At 45.7% G+C, this 20,547-nt stretch overlaps 1 protein-coding gene across 3 annotated transcripts in view; it reads right to left on the bottom strand.

The window, feature by feature from the left end:
* The window catches only part of mib1 (MIB E3 ubiquitin protein ligase 1), a 52,765-nt gene that overhangs the window by 30,261 nt on the left and 1,957 nt on the right, over positions 1–20,547 (bottom strand). For all 3 annotated transcript variants that reach the window (XM_056595909.1, XM_056595908.1, XM_056595910.1), the window contains exons 3-12: positions 16,604–16,733; positions 15,019–15,123; positions 13,949–14,015; positions 13,149–13,353; positions 12,420–12,603; positions 10,818–10,962; positions 10,552–10,685; positions 8,986–9,093; positions 7,752–7,949; positions 7,471–7,622 (exon numbers count right to left, since the gene is read on the bottom strand). In XM_056595909.1, coding sequence (XP_056451884.1) covers positions 7,471–7,622; positions 7,752–7,949; positions 8,986–9,093; positions 10,552–10,685; positions 10,818–10,962; positions 12,420–12,603; positions 13,149–13,353; positions 13,949–14,015; positions 15,019–15,123; positions 16,604–16,733 — 1,428 coding nt within the window. The remainder of the gene's footprint in view (positions 1–7,470; positions 7,623–7,751; positions 7,950–8,985; positions 9,094–10,551; positions 10,686–10,817; positions 10,963–12,419; positions 12,604–13,148; positions 13,354–13,948; positions 14,016–15,018; positions 15,124–16,603; positions 16,734–20,547) is intronic.

Genomic DNA, 20,547 nt, shown 5'->3' with positions numbered 1-20,547 from the left:
TGAAAGTGAGCAGAAAAAGAGATGGATGGGGCTGTCTGAGTGTAAATGTGAAGCCTGTCGACTACGGTTTTGAAAAGTGTGGTTAAAGATGCAGCCACTCCTTTTTATTTTGCACTGTGGGTTTCTATGCAGACTGCTGGTAAGACAACTATCTATAGGCCGGGCTGTATCGCGAGAACGCTTTACCACCAAGTTACCGCACCTGTCCCCGGAAAGTGTGATCCACAATGCTTTGCTAAAGCTGGTAAAATGGAACCAAATCACCTCTTGAATGGATTTGGTCCCCTTCAACCAGCTGTAGCTATGCTTTGATGACTACAGGAGCTCCCTGATGCTGTGTGCTCTTAAGTGTTAAAAATTAGCCCTCTAACCACCTTCAAGACGACCAGAGCGATGCCGGCGGGCACCAACTGAATCATATGTGAGTGTTGTATTGATTCCCTCCACGTGTATCATGTAAAACCTGTGTCTTAATAAATGGAAAAATAAAAATAACTAATCCCACCTTGAAGACTATTTTTCAGTAAGGCTCACTTTTTCTTTTGGAGCGTTGCATTTCATTACCGTCTCTAAAATAGCAGGGGAGTGAAGGCATGCTTACCGCATGCACCAATTCAGGACGCGTAGCCCTCACATGCCAGTATGTGAATGTGCAACTAAAGACAACTCAACCTACTGGCTGATGAGAGTAAATTACACTTTAGGGGATTTGAGGGAGAAGTTGAAGCTGAAGAGATATATCGCCAAAATAGCACAGTGGGAGTACAATAATAACACTGTAAAGAGTAGATCTAATGCAAAATTAGGAGTGTTAAAACGAGACAATGGAGATTGTTCACACACACACACACACACACACAGGTCCACACTGCCCCGGAGTGTCCTGTCGTGAGACTGGACCTGGAGGAGGAGATTAGAGCCAGATGCTCCAGAGGACAGCAGCTGAATGCACAAATCACAGGAGCACACTTCTTTCTCTGGCTTACACACACACACACACACACACACACACACACACACACACACACACACACACACACACACACACACACACACACACACACACACACACACACACACACACACACACACACACACACACACACACAGCTAGTGCCGCAGTGTATGCAGACAGATCAAACTGAACTCAGAACATGCAGTGTCCCCGGCCCTTTCGTTTCGCCTTCATCCCTCTCCCTCCCTTTCTCCTTCTCCTTCCCGCTCGCTCTCCCCCTCTCGCACTACTCTCAATTTGTCTAATTTGGCTGACAATTAAGCGCGTGTCAAATTGACCTTGGGGAGAGGTAAAGTGAAGGGAAGGGGGTTTTACAGGTACTGAGTAACTGACGAGTAGCTGACGAGTGAAATAAAGGCACGACCAGAAAGCGAGGGTTAGACTGCAGATACTGCAGTTCTCCAGGAAGAGCCGGAGCCAGGGCTCGGCGTAGTTCCCAGCATTTACACATTTTCTGTGTATGTGGGAAAATTGACAATACATATTTTTTTTCTAATACAAACTAATAACACAGCCTTACTTGGCATGCATACACTTACACCGTGGCATTATGAGCGTTGAACTAAATCCATGAAATTCCAAATGATAATATTCTAAAAACATTTTATTTTTATAATGAATAGTTTATGCCATGGTACAATCCACGTGCCCAGTGTGACGGGGGCAATCAAACACAATTACGGCAAAACTGACTAGACCTCATCCAGATCAGCTTAATCTGAACATGACGGGAGGGAGGGGTTACGGGGGTAGAGGGATGTGGCTATAAACTCCTAATTCCACAAAAACCCATGGCGGAGAGCGGAAATGCAGACGGGAGCCAGAGGAACGCAAACACTCAGCCCGTTTCCACGCAGTCGTCTCTCCACAGGCCCAGAACGCCATTTCCCCATCTCATTATCAACCCAGTTACGAAGGCTGCCATCACAGTGCTGTGCCTGTTTGTTCCGGCAGAGCAAACCATTACAGTGGGAACACTCATTGACATTTGCAACGGACCTGAAAGCGCTGAGGTTACTGTACATCAGGTGGGGTAATGGGTGACCGGGGCCATCCTCATACGTCGACATGTTAAACAAGACCAGGGTCCGTGTTTAAGAGGGTAGAAAACGTGGAGGATGGGAAAGTAAAAAAAAAAAAAATAGAAACGAGGCAGAGGCAGCCACTGCAGCGCGTGTTTGGAGACCCTTTATGAGTCATGGGCTATTAATCGTACTGTTTACAGTGTCGTAGCAGCCCCTGGCCTGGAGTGGTCCGAGGGAAGAGACGCGAACCAGGCTCCCCTCGGGAGGGGCGGGGGCCGCAGTGAACACACGCAGGCAGCATTCCCATCATGGCTGACCGAGGAGGCGTCTCTGCACTACGTGATGGGACCATTCGTTCTCTCGCTCCTCTTTTCCCCCACTTCGGTGGTGTTTGTAGAACATTACAAGGTCTAATTTATGAGGAAATGCATTTACACACGGCGTAATTCACCACGTGTGCGTGTGCGAGAGTAATGAAGGGGGGTGATGTATAGCCGGGCGCCCGGATTACCGGGCTCGGGCGGGTGGAGTTGATTTGTCTCGGTATCAGAGTCTGAACATGGGCAGACTCATCCGTCACCACCAGGGTCCTCTCTAGTGTCTCCTGGTGTTTTTTTTTTTTTTTTTTTTTTACACACACACGCACCACTGAGAAAGTGGTCCATGCTTACAAACACACAACCGTAGAAACACTGGCTTTGCCTGGTGGCTAAACATACAAATGCAGACACGCCTTGGATGATGAAAATCACTTTCAGCACTGCCAGAAGATCAGGAAACAGGGGTCACATGGAGGTGGCTGCCATCTTTTCTCTTATCGGGACGCCTTTTCCTTCTCCTGATTGGAGACACCGGACCAGCTATGAATAAAGGGGCTCGTACTGAACAGTTGTCCCGTAATACTATCCCCGTAACTCTATTTAAAAACACAATGATAAGTGGTGAGAACCTCCGCCTCATCAACCGGGAACTTATGGAAACGCTGCAAACATAACATCTCTGCCACGGTCCTCATCCCCACAGCCCCCGCCATCTTGAGAGTTGTTCCACACAGAGCTTAGGTTACATTTCAGTTGATTTGATGACGCCAACGCTCGCAGTCACAAGTGCAATAGAAAGCCGTGCCAGCAAGGGAGGCCATACCCTCTATTTTTTAAATCAGCTGAAATGCAGTTATAGACGGTTACACTCGCATGCTTCTTCAGTGTAGGGGCTGGGTTTACTAGACCATACAAACGATAACAAATTGGGGCATAATTAAAAGCTAATATCTACTTGTTTAGCGACAACTATAATTAACGTTTTTTGCACCATGGTTAAATGATCCGTCGCCGGGCAGCCAGGCCACTACTGCGAGAGGAAGGACGGGCCAGGTGGGGTTAGTCTGCTCCCATCCATTCATCAGACCGTCATAGTGACTTATGTAGAACACTGCTGTTGCTGTGACTAAATGGAGAACATTTGGTCTGCGGATTAAATAATACTGTGTCGAGCCTCATTTTATTAAAGTGTTGTTGTGTCTTACTAAATGTATCCAATAGGATCAGTGTTGAGTATTGATGAAGCACCGAAGCAATAAACCTGCATCCGATAAAGAGAATCGGTATCAACTAGACATGTTGCCTCATGTACATTTTCTGAGCAAATGCGTGTGAGCCATCTCTTCGTATGTGCAATATTCCGCAAGCATGCTGAAATGCTAATGCTAGCAAGGCTAATGAGCGAGCACGCCAAATTTCAAGCCCTAGGCCGCTTTGAGACCGCCTTGTGATTGATTGAATAGTGTGGCGGATCGTTTTTGTTTGATCTCGAGTTACAGCGCCCCCTGTCGACGAAGGGGTAGTTTACCACTTTTTAGAGATCTGCTGATGCGCTGTTTCTGTACGTGTACCGACTTTGACCACTCTGCTTTTTTCCCCTATTCCCTTCAATTATAAAAACTAGCTCCCCCATCATCTGCAACAGTGGTTATTTGAAATTGACCCTGTAAGGTATCTTTTATAGCTATGATTACAAAACGTTCCAAATTACCGAATAGGGATGTCCTTAGAGGGCCCAACAAGCTATAGGTCCCTTGGATTTCACTGAGGCGGACTTGTTATTGAATGAACAATGGCGGCTCATTTGCATAATCGTATTTTCACATAAATCTGCCATATCACATTTTTAGAACAATAACAATTATAAATATAACCGCAAGCGGTGATTGACGGGGTCCGAGCAAAAATAAAAGTCAAGAACAAACTAATGGAAGATATATAGATATAACATATAATTGTCATATTTAAGGAAGGATGTTCCACTTATAAACCTGAACTGCAGCCTCATTCACATAGTCAAAATGTCTAAAGCACACAACATCCAGAAGACTCAAAGCACACATTTCTCAAGTGAATTAAGGTCTTTCTTCAAAGCATATACCGGGAAAATCTTTGAAATTCTGGGGAATTAAACATTTGTAGTCAAGAACACAAACGAAAAATTCTGTTCGATGATTTTTGTGAGGCTTGGTCTAAAGATTTCATGTGGCGATTTTGGTGAATTTTAGATTATTTTTGTAGCCTGTGAATCCTTTTTTATCATGTTTAGCTTTAAGATGAAATTGTGGGAAAAGGTTTTATAATTACATCTGATTCTAGAGATTAATATTCAGAAAGAATTTTGAGTCCAGGTCAATCTGGTGAGGAGAAATAAGCCTAATTCATGATTTTTTACAATAACACCACCTTTTTGGTTTATGGGTAGTGAGGGTTATTGGTAACCATACCTGAAAATGTCAAGAGTTTGACTTACGGTATAGTCTGCAGTATGACTTTTACAGAATTTGAGGGGGAAAAAAAATGTTACAGAAACAATAGGGGACAAAGCAGCTTCGCTGCGCGGACCCCTAATAATACCATAAGGTTGGGCTTCCGGTCAAAATATACAGATTCAATTTGACAACTCCCAGGGTTTCAGGTTTGGAGTGGTTGTTAAAGTTTTTGCCCCATTCAATTTCCATATTAGATTAATATCATATCAATATCAATAAAAAAAAAAGTATGTACAATTTCTAAAATCGTAGGAATCGCGCACTTAACCGATATATGTGGAGTTCTTTGCAATGGGCAAGGTGTTTCTACCTGCAACACTGTAGGAGGAGATAATTACCGAAAACGAGGGGGGGGAAATAATAATAAAAAAGAAACATGATAACAATATTGTGGCTTGCTTTGCAACCACACTAATAAAATCCTAACGATGCTCAATCCTACGCAATAGTTAGGCTTCCATTTTAATGGATAAATAAGGCCAGTTATTTCCCAGGGATCCACGGGAGGCCTCTGCCTCACCTCCAGTTGTGGAGGGTTACAGTCATCGTCATGACAGTCACCAGGGGGGCTTTTCAGGAACAGGCCTCCACAGATGGACCTGAGGCAAACACTCAATCAACACAACTGCCTCTGCTACCGAAACACCCACCAGCACAGACATTTTCACTCCAACCCAGGGAGAGATTTCGGAGGGTTTCAGGGCTGAGGCCGGGCTTAGACGACCTTCCCTGCAATATCGGATGTGGGGGGAACTCAAGTGTAAAATAAAAGTAAATGGACCCAATTGGGCGAGAAGACATACATCTTCGTTCTTTGTGAAGGCAAGAGCTACACAAATAGCACAACACACATACAAACACCCACCCACACACACACAATACTTGTGAACAGAGAATCCAAAACCATAACTTTTCACCTCTAAGTTAATGACAGCCAGAGGAAGGTGAGGTCACACACAAAAAAGGTGCAAGGGAACCCCTGCGGCTGACTAGCCCCCTACCTCCATTTTACACCAGAACACGGCTGTGCCCTTGATGTACCAGTAACCGGTACAAGAGCATTAGGCTTCATATAAAACTATAACCCAAAGGATTTATCATCCGGCTTTCATGTTATTACCAGTTGGCAAAATGTAATAAAAAAAAAAGAAGAAAGAAATATATATATATATAAATGTTAAGTCACAGTGCTATGAAAAATGACTCCAATGCATTTCCGGGAACCCGGTAGGAAATAGAATGTCAGAAGCAGGCTGATTGCGGCCCAGATTATTGTCTAACAGGCTATCTATCAGGGAGCCGCGTGGTCATAGGGGGCCCCCCCGACAGGCCGGGCGCTGCGCGGGGGCTCACGCTGCTGCGACGGTGCCGGCTTCAACAGGGCTTTAAGAACCCAACTGCATTTGTCATGGAGCCAACACTTGTGCCAACAACGGGAGGATGACAATATCTGTCCCCTTGGCCCGGGACAAAATACAGGAATCACTCATGCAATGCAAACAGTCCATCCACCGCAGCAAGGAAAAGGAAAGCTATTGACACGAATACAAAGCATAGTCCTGACACTTGAACAACACAGAAGAACGTCACCTTAAACACACACTGGGCCATCCTTAATACTTTTATAACAGAGACCAAAATAAACCCAGCAGCGCTGGGAGGAACGGTGGCCAGGTGGAACCAGAAATAGCCATGGCCAAGGACGAGCCAGTGCTGCTGCTAGGCAGGGCTGCTGCTAGCCAGCCAGGGCTACTGTTAGCCAGGGCTACTGTTAGCCAGTGTTGCAGCTGGAGGCTCGCCACCGCTAGCTCACAGTGCCAAATAAAATCAGAAACAGCATCCCCCATAACAGTAAAAGATACAATAATGAACTTCATGGGCTATTAACTACATGGGAAAAACACTATTTGACAGATGCTTTGAGTATCTCAAAGGTAGCATTAGTTCAATTTCAATCTATACCAGCTGTTGTAGCATGGATGCTATGCTATAGCCTGTAGGGAAACATCAAACCCTGTTGAACGTGAGATTCAGCCAAAAAACATTCTAAAACAATTTAAAAACGGATGCCGCAAAAACAACACTAATAAGAGATTATAATGTAATGTGTGCGTGGGCATGTGTATGTGACTTAAATGTGGAGCCAAATTCCCTTGCGTGCACCGTCAACTTATCTAGTCTCAATGCTGGGTTAATTGGGCCAGGTTGATTTCACCACTGCCATCCACTGTCCCATTGCGTATGTGAATTTCACACACGGTAGGATTGATCCTTCAACAACCATCCCGTTTCTGTTATAAATATATATTTCAGGGTATTACATTTCTTCGTCAAATGAGGAAGAGCAGGTTGGGCGTCGTGATTGAGTCTGGCAGGAGATAGAAATCCCCGAATCTAGCCAGTCTAGCCGTGTGTGATTTTCTTCAAAACTAAATGAGTTGGCCATAAAGAATTGCTGGACTGCCTCAGAGCAGCATTTATAGCCAGGGCAGTTAGGAAGCCCGAGTGGACTTCTCGCAGTCCGAACCGGAGGAACGCTGCTTCCAAAGAGTAGCCACAGGCCATTTTTAGGTGTGCCAGATAGAGATGCTGCCGAGTCTGGGCTGTTGCCGTGGTACCTGGGATTCCCTCGCAGGGCGGCGTGGTGCAGGGCGTTGAAGCCGTTGTTGTTGGTGATGGTGACGTCAGCGCTGGCCTCCAGCAACACCGACAGCATGTCGTCCCGCTTCTTGCTGATGGCGTCGTGCAGGGGCGTGTCTCCTTCCGAGTCCTGCAGGGGGAGAACACGGGGAGAACCCCATCAGAACGTGAATCACTCGCGTGATCGAGGGGGAACGTCGACTTCTAATGGTACGGTGGGAGCGGGGGCCGAGACCTGAATGGATGAAGGAGTTAGTACCTGGAGGCTGGGGTGACAGCCGAAGTCCAGCAGGGTTTTGACCACCTGGAGGTGGCCCTTGTTAACAGCGATGTGCAGCGGCGTCTGCCTGCGCTTGTTCCTGGCGTTCAGGTCGGCCCCGCCCCTCTGCAGGACCTCGATGACCGAGCCCTCGTCTCCGAAGGCTGCGTGATGGACGGCCCGGTCTCCGTCTTTGTCCTGGACAAAATATTAAGATGCAGGACTTTAAAAACTGTTTAGGATTCACACTTTCTTGATTCCCCCTCCTGTGCAATCGTATCTTTCCTCCTTAAGGCCAGGATACTTGGGATCATCTTAATACTGACCTCAGCTCTGTGTTTACCATATTCCGTGGTAGGGGTGCAAAGGAGTACTTGTCAAGCAAACCCTAAACGATTACAAAAATATTGTAATCGAGAATCATTTGTATATTACTCATTTTTCATGACATCTCATGAATATATTTTGTATTATGTTTATATTTATTTGGGCAAAATTTAACTAAATAAAGCAGTCGTTGTTGCATATATTTGTGGGGACTAAAACAGGTTAGTTGGGCAACTTTTAATGCCGTTTATGGAATTTGAAAGTCATTGATATTTATTTAAGTTAAACATATATTTTGAGATGTATATATATATGTATATAATATATATATATTATATAATGACTGTATCCCGCAGGCTCTCCAATGATCAAGGGCAGGAAAAAAAAAAACTATCCAGTGGAGCACAATTGTGGACAAAAACGAGTACACGAGTACTTGAGATTTGGACAACGTATTATTTTTATGTATACATCTTTCTTGCATCACTATTCTGTGGTATATAGACTTAATAACAACTCATAATAATATGCACAAGGCATAGACTTTCTTCATATCTTTACCGGTGAAGTATCTCACAGCGGCATTAACAAACTGAAAACATGTTCTGGTTTGACTCCTGGGTTGGTCCACGCTCGAAGGGAGGGTAAATACAGAAACTGAGACAAGCCGTTTGTATCCAACAAGAGGTACAACGTGTGTACAGCACGGCGTCCAAACTAAACTCATGGGTTGTACACAGTCTCTTGGACTTCTGGGCATAAACAAGTCAACATGTGCATAAGGAATTTATATCAATGTAGCTCTAGTGACTAGTAGTGGTAGTTGCAGTACGAGGATTTTTAGCAAGGCGTGTAGGTGATAAATATGAACATTAAGCCTAAAGAAATAAATCTGTCTCAGGCCGACCTCGGCTTCCAGGTCCACGTTGTGTTTGAGCAACAGCTTGAGCACGTCGACATGACCGTTTTGACTGGCTGCCTGCATGGCCGTGTGTCCAGCACACTGCCCGTTCACCTGCAAAATGAGAAAACAACAGTGAGGAGATGTGTGTGTGCGTGTGCGCCTGTTTGTCTGTGATATGCTGCATGATTCCATCTATACTACTATCTGTTCACTTGGAACGGTACCGCATTAGGGGAGTGTATGTGTTTGAAGTCTCTCTCTCTCTGTGTGTGTGTGTGTGTGTGTGTGTGTGTGTGTGTGTGTGTGTGTGTGTGTGTGTGTGTGTGTGTGTGTGTGTACACTTGGGCTTCATCACAGACAGCAGCACTGCAATAATTCAGTGCATAAATATTAATGTGGACTCCTTTGGGAGTCTCAAGATGTCTCTTGTCCTGGCAGGCGGATCCCTTGGCCGAGCACAGCGCGCTCAGCTTTAAGCAAATAATTCCACTGAAAGGCGGTAGGGCACCTGGCCAGCCTTCACCACAATGACACACACACACACACTCTGAGTAAAGACAGTACTGCAAAGCATTCAGGGTTGCTTGATCTAACCAGCTTTCAGAAACTTTAAGGAGCCAAGGCCTTGTGTCTCTTACAAATGATACCATTTACACACATGCACGCCTGAACACACACACGCATACAACTGCTCTGCAGCCATTCGTATCAGCCAACCCTGGTTGAGCCACTGCATCATTACATCATGTATGATACTAGTAGCAACTGTTAGGGCGGGGTCTGGGAAAAAATGGTCGGGTATGGTTGTGTAAGAAAAGCCATTCAACCAAAAAAAACGTATCATTTATTAACTGTAAGGAGACCCTGGTACATTCATCGGTAGTTATTGATAGCATTAAGAAATAACCGGTATTAAGTACTGCTATGAAAAAGGGCACGGGTGTGCAGTCTAGCCCGAGACAGGACAGACTGTGTGGCTGGATGGGGACATCTCAGGTTTATGTTGAGACTAACAGCCGTGTGCTGCAGTAAACACAATAGCTCTGGGTTCTCCTCTGGGCCTAGACATAATGCTTTTTAGAGTAACAGAGGATCACATGGGCCTCTCCTAGGAGTCTTCCTTCCTCTTAACTAGAGAACTAAAAAGTGAAGGCCATTCAGCTAACAATACTGTTTGGGACCAAGTAGATGCAAATGTAAACATATGCGGGTAAGGGGGGTACGCTATCTCACTATTTCAGTGCAGTCTAAGCATGAATCCAACTACAACAGTTTGTGGTTGTAGCACCATGCTCAGGCCAATGAGCTGTGAATTAGCATGAAAAATAAAGGATATTTATGCTCCATTTTTCGCACCACTTAATAAAACTGAATATGAATTTAAATGCAGCTTGCCTTGAGGCATATTATGCAAAATCATCTCAGTCACAACATTTCAGTGTAAACCTCAGAATAAAAATACTTTAATTCAGCCCACCTAAAGGGCCAGTGGCCAACCGCCCCCTGCTGCCCCCCCCACCCCATCAGACAAACCGTCCAACCGATTACGCCGATTACGAGCACACTCACATCCACGTCGGGCCTCATGAGGATGTCCTCCACCTTGGCCAGGTCTCCGTTGGCCGCCGCCTTCACCAGCTCCTCGTTGATGTCGCCCGACTCCTGCGTCTCAAACAGCTTCTTCAGCAGCTGGGACAGGCGCTCTGCGACACACGAGAAGGTCCAAACCAAGCCGTCAGCAGTAAATCAGACGTACATCGAGCGTGACTGGCTACCGAGGCCTCGGGGGTCAGGGCGGGGGGGGGGGAAAGGGAAAGGCGTGCGCGTGAACCGACCTCCCGAAGCGTTGGTGACAGCGGCGCCGGAGGGGGCCACCTTGGTGACAGCGGCGGGGTTGTACGTCCACGAGGTGCCGCAGACCTCCACCTTCAGGTCGCTGTCAGAGTAGATCTGCTGCACGCGGCCCACCTTGCCCAGCGTCTGTCAGGAGGGGGGCCGGCGCCTCATTAGCATGCGGACATGAACAACTTATCTCCGGGCTGTGCATGTGTCGGCGGCGTGTCTGCGTGAGTGAGGCGGTGGGCGAGCGAGCGAGTAAGAGACTGGGAGAATGTTAAGGGGACAGATAAAGGATATAAATAAGAGAGGATGAAATCCAAGTGGTTTTAGAAATACAATTGTGCCACCAGCAGAAGGAAAAAAGAGGAGAGAAGGAAATAAAAGTGGCAGGCGAAATATGATCACGGAATATTTTAAAGTTTAGCGCTCATTATTCATTCAACGGTTGTTTGATTGATACAGAAAGGGAGGATGAGCACAGGAAAGACCCAGAGGAGGAGGGATAGATGGAGAGAGGGAAGGCGATAAAGAGAGAGAGGAGAGGAAAAGCCCATTCTATTAGCAAGGCGATTATTCATCTATACAGCCACCCTCTCCAGGGTTTCTAAGGACACACCCGAAACGCTTTCCAATTCTAAAACCATATCACCCAGAGCTGGACTGGGCGTGAGAGAAAGAGAGAGAGAGAGATGTACACAGAGTCTTGGGCTGTCCTGGAGGATGCCATCAATAACGGGGACTGCTGCAGTGGCAGAAACGACGGGCTGGGAGGTGGTTTGCTGTGGTTAGTGATCAAAGCTACCGACCGTCCCCAGGTTTTCAGGCTCATTAGCCGCTGAAGGGGGCTTTGGCAGGGACAAGTGGCGTGCCGGAGTAGACGTTGTTACATAACCCCAGGAGTAGCATGGCAACAATTTACAATACTTCATAAGAGAGGGACAACTACACTGCCTTAAGACGAAACAAGACGATTGGGGTCAAAAAGCGGAATGGCCGTAAAGTCATTATAACCGTCCTATCAAGTTAAGATGGCCGCCGGCGGTGCGTCTTCAGACAAGAGACGATGCATCATCAATCTGATATTCATCACAGGAGACAAGACATCCAGTGACTAGGGTGTGCCGGCATAGACAGCCAATTTTCAAGAAAGTGAGAATCAATTTGCGGGAATTGATTAATGTTTTTCATGCGGCACAATCGCTCATTCCACTGCATCCAAGTGAGGTAGGAATTAAAAAAACCTTTACTTTAATACTGAAATAAGTGGGGGAGATTGATTCTGTCAAACTCGTGATGTATCAAAATGCACATTATCCCTGTTCAGAGTTGTCGAGCGATAAAGTCCCCAGCCTTTGGAGCCCCATCTTTCATTCTGGGGCCTTGAACATTGAATCCTGCTCTCTGACGCTATTCTTTTGTATTCCTTTCTATTTTTATATTCCCAGTACCCTTCTTTTTTAGGGGGGCGAATGACATAATTCTTTGGCCCAGGTCGTGCCATATTCAGAATCAGTTAGGTTAACATTCTGGCGGTGAGGGCTCCTGCAGCCGATGAACCGAGGAGGACGGACGGACGGGGGGGGGGGCGGGTCCCTTACCGGCAGCATGGCCTCTGCCCACTCGCCGTGTCCGCGCTGCAGCAGCTTGATGCGGTCGATGTCGTAGCAGATCTGGACTAGGTCGCCCACCAGGAACTGGCAGCTGCCGCCCTCGGCGCCGGCTGCCGCCTCGCCACTGCGCACCACGTTGGCCTTGGTCAGCACCGCCGGGTTGAACGTCCACCTGAACACGGGGGCGGACACTGCTTATAGCCTCCTGCTTACTTTAAACCTGCATTATGTACGTTTTCCCATCAGCGGCCTCTAGTGGCTGCAGTTATCAGTCGCATGCAATCGGAGGTGTTCCCACGGTTGGGGCATAAACGTGGTTCAGAATCAAATGTGTCATGGAGAAACATTTCCTGTATAGGTTGATTGGATGGGTGCATTCCATCAAAAAATATTGTATATTCTTTACGGAGTAAATAGCTTTACTCGAAAAGTTACATGATGCAGGTTTAAAACATGCACCAATACTCATTTTGTTTATCTTTCTACATCAGTCATGGAAAAAAAGCCTGCACAGGAGAGAGAGAGAGAGAGCAGAGGGTGAAAGCAAACCTGAAAGGCATACACCCCCGTTGATTGATAGATCAATCGTGTACTGTTTGGCATGCATTGTTTCACCTCTAGACGGGTCAATGTATCATTCCCATGGGCCCAATCAGTTGAAAACAATAAATAAATAAATAAATAAAGCGGTGTGGGGACCAGCGGTCGGAGGATCACCTGTTCCCGCTGGGGTACTGCACCACGATGTCGTGGTCCTCGTCGATGCCACACACCGTACCGGTGGTGGTGAGGGTCTCAAACATGCCGTCCGTCCAGCCACCGTGGCCGTGCTGGAGGGACTGGACGATCTCCAGGTCCAGGTCGATGTTGACCAGGTCCCCGATCTGAAGACCCCCTGGGTTCCTGTTGCCGTTCTGCTCGCCTGGGAGCCGAGGAGGAAGCCGTTGAGACCCGACATCCCAGCAAAATGAACAGGACCGGTGCATGTGTGTTTATCAAGAGGGCCGGTGCTCACCAGGACCAGTGCTCATTTAAAACGTGGGCGCGCACACACACATGCACGGACACACAAAATGTAGGACACAGCGCTGAGCATCCAATAACATCCACGCTGTCCCAAATGTGTTCCCACAGACTGCCCTAATTAAAAAGTGTACACTATATTTTACTGACTCAACATTGAAAGTTAGCACTTGATTAAATTTAGTGGAGGTTGTAATGCAATACATGTCATGGACTAAACGAGGTCCCTCAAGCGTAATGTTTTGCAGAATCAAAGCTGACACTGAGCCCATTCCCAAGTATCCCACTGTGTTACTAGCCTTCCTCCCTAGTAGGAATGCTGCGCCAGCCCGCTCTGATAGCAGTCAGGGGACTGAGCTCTGCTGCCATCTAGCTACCAGAAGGCGCCACTGCAACACGGCTCCCCTAATGCCCTTGGAATTTACTGCACCACAACGGGAGGTGAGGAAAGTGGTGCAATAACGGCAGTGAGCATGGATCACTGGCTTACTCACCCAGCACCGGGCAGTGGTCTCTGTAGAACGAGCCGCCTTTGGCATCCTGGACACATTTCAGGTCCGACTGGAGGAGAAGATCATTGGCGTTAATGATATAAATCACGGGTATAACGGGGACAATTCCATTAGGGAAGAAGCAAGATCATCAAATTATCTTAGTGAGAATTTACACGGAAGGAATCCGAAAGCGCTCCCAGAGATTTACAACAATAGCAGTGCCCCGAGGACGGGCGAAGGACAGTAAAACATCAGAGTGCTGTACAGAGAATGCATTATCACACCTTTTTGTGATGACTCAGACATGTGCAGCCACTGTGGCAGAGTTAGAGGGCAGATTTGATTAAAAGGCATTGCACACATTCCTCCTAGGAGATGGGACTGTTCATCCCTTTGTGACGCAAGGATCAACAAATAAACAGGTTTGTGCTTGTCTGTTCACGCCGTGAGGCTCTTAAGAAAGCATCGGTGGGCTGCTTGCCGGGTAAAGACTATAGGCTATGTTGTTTTATTGAAGAGACATGCGTAGAGTTAACGCGTACGGAAATGCCCAACACTGAGACCAGGAGTTTCAGAAATACGTTGAAAATTCCAGAGCAGATGCCGTCTGCCCCATCATCATCCCCCATTAGCATAACAAAAGGAGAAACTGCTACACAAGTTGGGAGGGCCGATTGGCCATTCGGTCAAAAGCAGAAGCGACCTCAGCCAATAGGGAGAGGGCATTTTTTAGGCGCGTGTGTGGCCATAGTCCTCAGCCTCCAACATCCCCAGCCCAATTCTCTCAAGCTGACCTCAGTGATCACTCTCTTCCCCGGCACAGCAGAAAGGGGAGCAGATTGCCTTTATCATGTAGATCCCCCCCCCCTCCTCCCCTTCCAGCTGCCTGCACAATGGCGCCTCACACATGCCGGCTGCGTGGCTCTCTCACAAAAGGCCTGGCAGCCAAAGAAAGGGCCTCAAGCCTGTGGTCAAACACAAAGACCAGCCGACAGCTGATCCATTGTAAGACTGAGCGGGTGTGGACCGAGTGCGTGTGTGTATGGGTGTCCGGCTGGAAGTTTGCTCACCATTCCCTCAAAGCCAACTCGGTACAGGTTCTTGGCGCCGTTGTCCCACAGCACGTACGCAGCGCTGTGGGGACTGGCAGCGCTCCAGTCCTGGATCTCGGTCACCTGCAGAGTAGGTAGGTGGAGTTAGAATGTAATAGAGACAGAGGACTAGGGGAAATGGATGTTTTATTCCATTGATGTCGTCTACGGGGGACCATGAACCTCCTTCTCTAGTACATAGAAGGGTGAGGCTGAACGGCTGAGTGGCCTACCCCTACAAGCACTCTCATAGAGAGAGGCTCAGTGGCACTGAACACTGAATCGCAACATCAGCTGACATCTTTGGCGGCGGTTTCAGGGGAGACCAAGTTGCTCGGAAAAGTTGTGTGTGACAATTTGTAGACCAGCGCTACAATGCACCATCTGCGGTCCTGTCTCCTATACCTCCACTATGATCGCAACACAGAGACCAGCTGCATTCCCCAGCGTCTGGAGAGTATTAGAGGTGGGAATCAGTAGGGGAGATCTCATTCTGTTTGAGTTCTTGGGGGAGCTGTTAATCAGATTTAATAAGATTTGGATCTCGAATTTCTTTACGCAGCAATTTGATTCAAAATACGTTTTTATGAGACCGCTGTGACTGTCAATCTCTCTTATAAAAACGCAAACAAAAAGAATTTCAAGGATTTAGGAACACACACATATGACACACACGTAAACTCAGAACACTGAAACATACACAACCCAAAAGCACCATGAACATGTAAGTACTTACTTGGATATACCACTACTTCTAGTGGACATAATAACTACATTAGCTGACGAACATTGAATTAAAAAAAATAGACGATGAATGGGTAATGGAATGTTTTCTGAATATTAAAACCACAGGGCTGATGACAATTATTTGACAAAAGCCAGTAAAGGAAAAAAATAATAATACCTTTAGGACCCTAAAGATCAATTCAAATCTGTCGTATATTTCACCATGAGCTATTGGAGCTAGCCCATCAATTTTATGAGAAATCACAGCCACCTCACATTTAATTAATTATTAAACAGTTATGCCCTAAGTGAATAAAGAGTTTAAAATGAGGCATGTAGGGCTCCATCAAGGAATAATTGATTAATGGCCCATAAGAGGTCACATTTGTAATAAACATTTAATCCAAGATGAAGGACATCTAATGGCAGCTTTCTGGGGAGCATATTGCTTACAGCATCATAAAAGAATAATGAGATATGCTATTAAATAACAGCAAAATGAAGTCTTAATTAGCCTGGAGGGATTGTTAAATTGGAAACACCGGGGTCTGAACTGGAGTCAGACTATGAGGGCTTTATGGCGTTGTTGTCGACTGTTATACGAATTCACCCTGAAAAGACATTGTGTTATGGCAAGGACGCATGGCCCTAGATAAAGTACCGCGTTAATGGTTCCCATCCAGGCTCTTTTACAGGTCTTACATTAAAGTGATGATGATGGATTTCATGGCGGCTGCCCCACAGCTAGAGATTCTGCATAAGCAACGTCAAAGTGTTTCACTTTGGGTTTGTTTATATGCATCAAGCTCTTTGTGTCCCACTGCGTGTCTCCTCATACCTTTCCCCTCCTGCCGTTGCCTCCATCCTGGTCCTCCCACTGCCAGTCCACTCCTCTCACCACCCGGCCCCCCGTGAAGATGCCCCGGGCAGTGATCTTCTTGGACTTCCTGCGGGACTCCAATAGCACTCTGTGGAAGAGCAACAGAGACACTTTTTTAGAAGAAGAACGGTACCAAGAGCATTTGCATTTTTTCCCCATGTTTCAGGAAAAATAAATGATTCACCTAAAAACCTTATCGGTATGAATGGACTTGCGAGCAACATAATATGGAACATAACACAACACTGCGAAAATAAATATGTTTGCAAGATATTACACCAATGCTACACCAACCTGATAAGGATATTGGAATGGAAATGTTCCATTTTAGTGCATTTTTATTCTTAAAATCTAGAGTGAAAAGGGAAAACTACGTATAAGACAAAAGTAGGACAACATTATTATTAGAAGAAACAAAATAGGAGAGTCCTGAGGGTCGTAAGAAGTTTATAAAAGTTATATTTAAAAGGCGTATGTCACAGCATTCAAAGTGGAATAAATAAGTGTCTGCTCTGGTACTATTGATGACCACAGCGCTGTATGCATACCATATTGCTACGAGAATGAGCGGATGTTTCAGAAGGGACTGCCTGCCGATGGCTCACTGCTCCTACCTCTGTCGCTCTACTATTGCATTTCACAGACTATTCTCCTGTTCACAACACCACACACACACACACACACACACACACACACACACACACACACACACACACACACACACACACACACACACACACACACACACACACACACACACACACACACACACACACACACACACACACACACACACACACGTTCTGCAACATGGTGAAGAAGACTGATGTCCTAAGATTAACATGTAGATGGACAGAGGGAAATGACTTGAACTCTAGAAGCAATGAACTCTATCATTAGGCTGGCCTATGCCTTTTACTGTTGACAACTGCCATTTCTGTCTGGGCGTGCGCAAATAAGACCGACATGGACTATCACTGCAAACGTCTCTAGAGATCAACCGGAAAGGAGAGGCGTCTGATAAATGGTTTGAATCTGGTATATTTTATGACAGATATTCAATGTGGCGACATATTGTTTGCAATCTCCAAAATACTTTGTGACAAATACCCAATGCGGCTTAATGATTGGAGCAGAAAGTCAAAGCAGGTGCACTGATGCTTTCTAAAGGCCACTTGGACACTGTACTTTTTGAACTGCCGTTGAGAAGAAACGACAATCACTGCAACCAAGATTAAATGAAAATGTTTGTTTTCCCAGGTGTGGCAGATGAACAGTTGTCCAGCTGTGTGGTCGTCATTGGGTAAATATGGCAGCATAGATATAACATTTAGTCATCAGAAACATCACACAATACTATTAAAATAGTTGAAGATTGAATCATAGAGATTATTTGATGGGACCATTCATAGCCTAAAATGGTTTCCCGTCTTTAATACATTGCTTACAACTGGTCAAATGTATATTCACATTATGTACAAATATATTCTACTCCAATTATACAACGATATATCCCGGTTGTCTAAAAGAGTTGTCCACATCCTTCTTAAAATACATCTTTCGTTATCAGCGCTGTTAAACAAAATGCCCTACTTATTCTAATTTCTCTGCTTATTGTTACGCTGCGGTCATCTGGGGCAGGAGAGCCTACGATACTTAAATGGCAAAAAGGCAGCCAGCGCCACCACCGCCTCAACGACTAAAATCTGATGCAGACATTCACTAGTTTAAATTTGCGATCATGGACAAGGCGTGGTTGAGGAATACAGCAAGTACTACCACCCCAGACATTGTTTATACAAGGAATATTTAAAGAAAGACCAGATAAGGAGAACAATTGGTATTGTCATTTGAGCTTCAGGTGAGGTTTGTTGAGAGATCGCCAAAGAAGACATGGGCCTGTTAAATGACTAAACATTTACTGTATGCACAATCCACTTGTGATTGATCACGACAATGAAAAAACATATATAGCCGTCGCCGAGCACTCAAGAGTTGTTTACTCTAGATCTCCTATATGCTCCCTTTGCTCCATACGAGGCGCTTCCATGACCAGTGTAGCTCCCGGGTTAGCCCAAAATGTATTTTTTGTATTGAAATAAAAAAACACTCTTTCTGGAGCTGTTTGACTTTTGATGAATGGGAGGTATACAGGGCTGGCGGATTCCTTTCTTTCTCCACAACCTTCATGGGCAGGTAGGACGAAAGCGAATAAGTAATGACATATTTTGCCTCTATAGATTGCACACGTGCAGAATATCGCAACGCAAACCTAAAATATGAAAACCTAAAATATGATGCTTTGGCTATTTTCAGGCCGGCTGGCTATGAGGCTCCATCTCCCGGTGAAACTGCTTGCGAAGATCCCAACGTTTGAGGCCAACGATAGCGTTAAAAGGCTGATTTAATAATTCCTTTTGGCTAGGAACCAAAAGGAATTATCCTAGGAATTAGCGTAGCCTATTTACACAGACTTATGAATAGAGAGCTTGTGAAGGTCATAATTCATCGATAGTCAATTACTCAAACATGCCTAGTAGCCGTATACTGGATTTGTAAATGGGTATATTATGTATGAAACTAAAGTGGGTGGAAAAGTGATTTGAAGACCAGCTTGCTTCCACCCTGTGGCAGAAAAAGAGTGTAGCAGCTCATGGCACAATGGAAACAGACTCAGAAGATGCACTCTCTGCACTCTTGTTTGATTATACTACTGTAAGTTTCTTTGTGTCATTGAAACATAACCTAAATGTTTTGGGGTGAGGTTAAAAATATGTGTATCCCTCAACCTGACAAGAGTACTACAGTTTAATCTCTTAAAGTGGTGTAATAAATTAATTTGATGAACATTTACTCCAGACCATTACATGAGGTTTGATGCATTGATCCTGGACTAAAGCCAGAGTCTGGCAAGTCCAGTACCTTGATCTTGTCCACGTTTTGAGGGCCTTAGTTTGAATCTAACGAATCACAGCCTTGGTTTCTCAAGCGCTGGGATACAATACTAGTAGCCGCTCATCTGTTAATTGGCAGAAAGGTGTGTGTGTGTGTGTGTGTGTGTGTGTGTGTGTGTGTGTGTGTGTGTGTGTGCGCGCGCGCGCGTGCGTGCATGCATGCGTGTACTGTATTCCATATAAGAGCCATTCAGAAAAGCTGTGTAGTAGAGTGAATATTGAACACTGTGGATAGACACTAATGTAAAGCTTTCTTCACCAAAAACACATGTTACATATACAGTCAGTGTGAGTGGGGAAATCTCCAATAATGATCAGAATTACTGTTATGGCTTCTATGTTGAACAGCATAGCCTCGAGCTTGCTAAGTAACTAAATAAACAGAACGCATGTCAATAAATACATTTGAGAAATGGTTGATCAATCCCCTAGCACAATTAAAACCATCCGACCCCAATGTGGCTGCTAATGGTAGACTCGGCAGCTGGACCAAAGCAAACAGGGTGCACCCTTCTAACACTCCCTCCTCCTTCTCAGTGGCCAGTGAAAGAATCTAATGTAGCATGACCCAACACCCCACCCTGCTGCTGGAAGAGTGCGGAGAGGGGACACCTCCAGCCCCCATTGTGTGCTGCCATGCAATATAACCGTCTCAGGGGGAAAACAGAGTCATACTCAGCTGAAAAGGCTGCCAGCTGTTAGGCCAGAACACCATCAACTGAGGTTCACAACAATTTCTGTCTGGAATGGGATAAGAGGCCATCGCAAAAATATTGAGACACAACATGTTGTATTTGAACCTGTGACAGCACAGCCTTTGACACAAAGGCGCATTTCGTCGATATCAAGACATTGTATTGTGACAAATAATAATTTACATTTGACTGCAAACTGCAGGTAGTATTTTACATACAACGGCTACACAATGATAGGCTCAACTCTACATTG

This window comes from Gadus chalcogrammus, chromosome 8 (assembly GCF_026213295.1).
Source record: "Gadus chalcogrammus isolate NIFS_2021 chromosome 8, NIFS_Gcha_1.0, whole genome shotgun sequence".
NCBI classification, from domain to species: Eukaryota; Metazoa; Chordata; class Actinopteri; order Gadiformes; family Gadidae; genus Gadus; species Gadus chalcogrammus.
The sequence above is the reverse complement of the archived record's forward strand: the minus strand, read 5'-3'. Positions and strand labels throughout refer to the sequence as shown.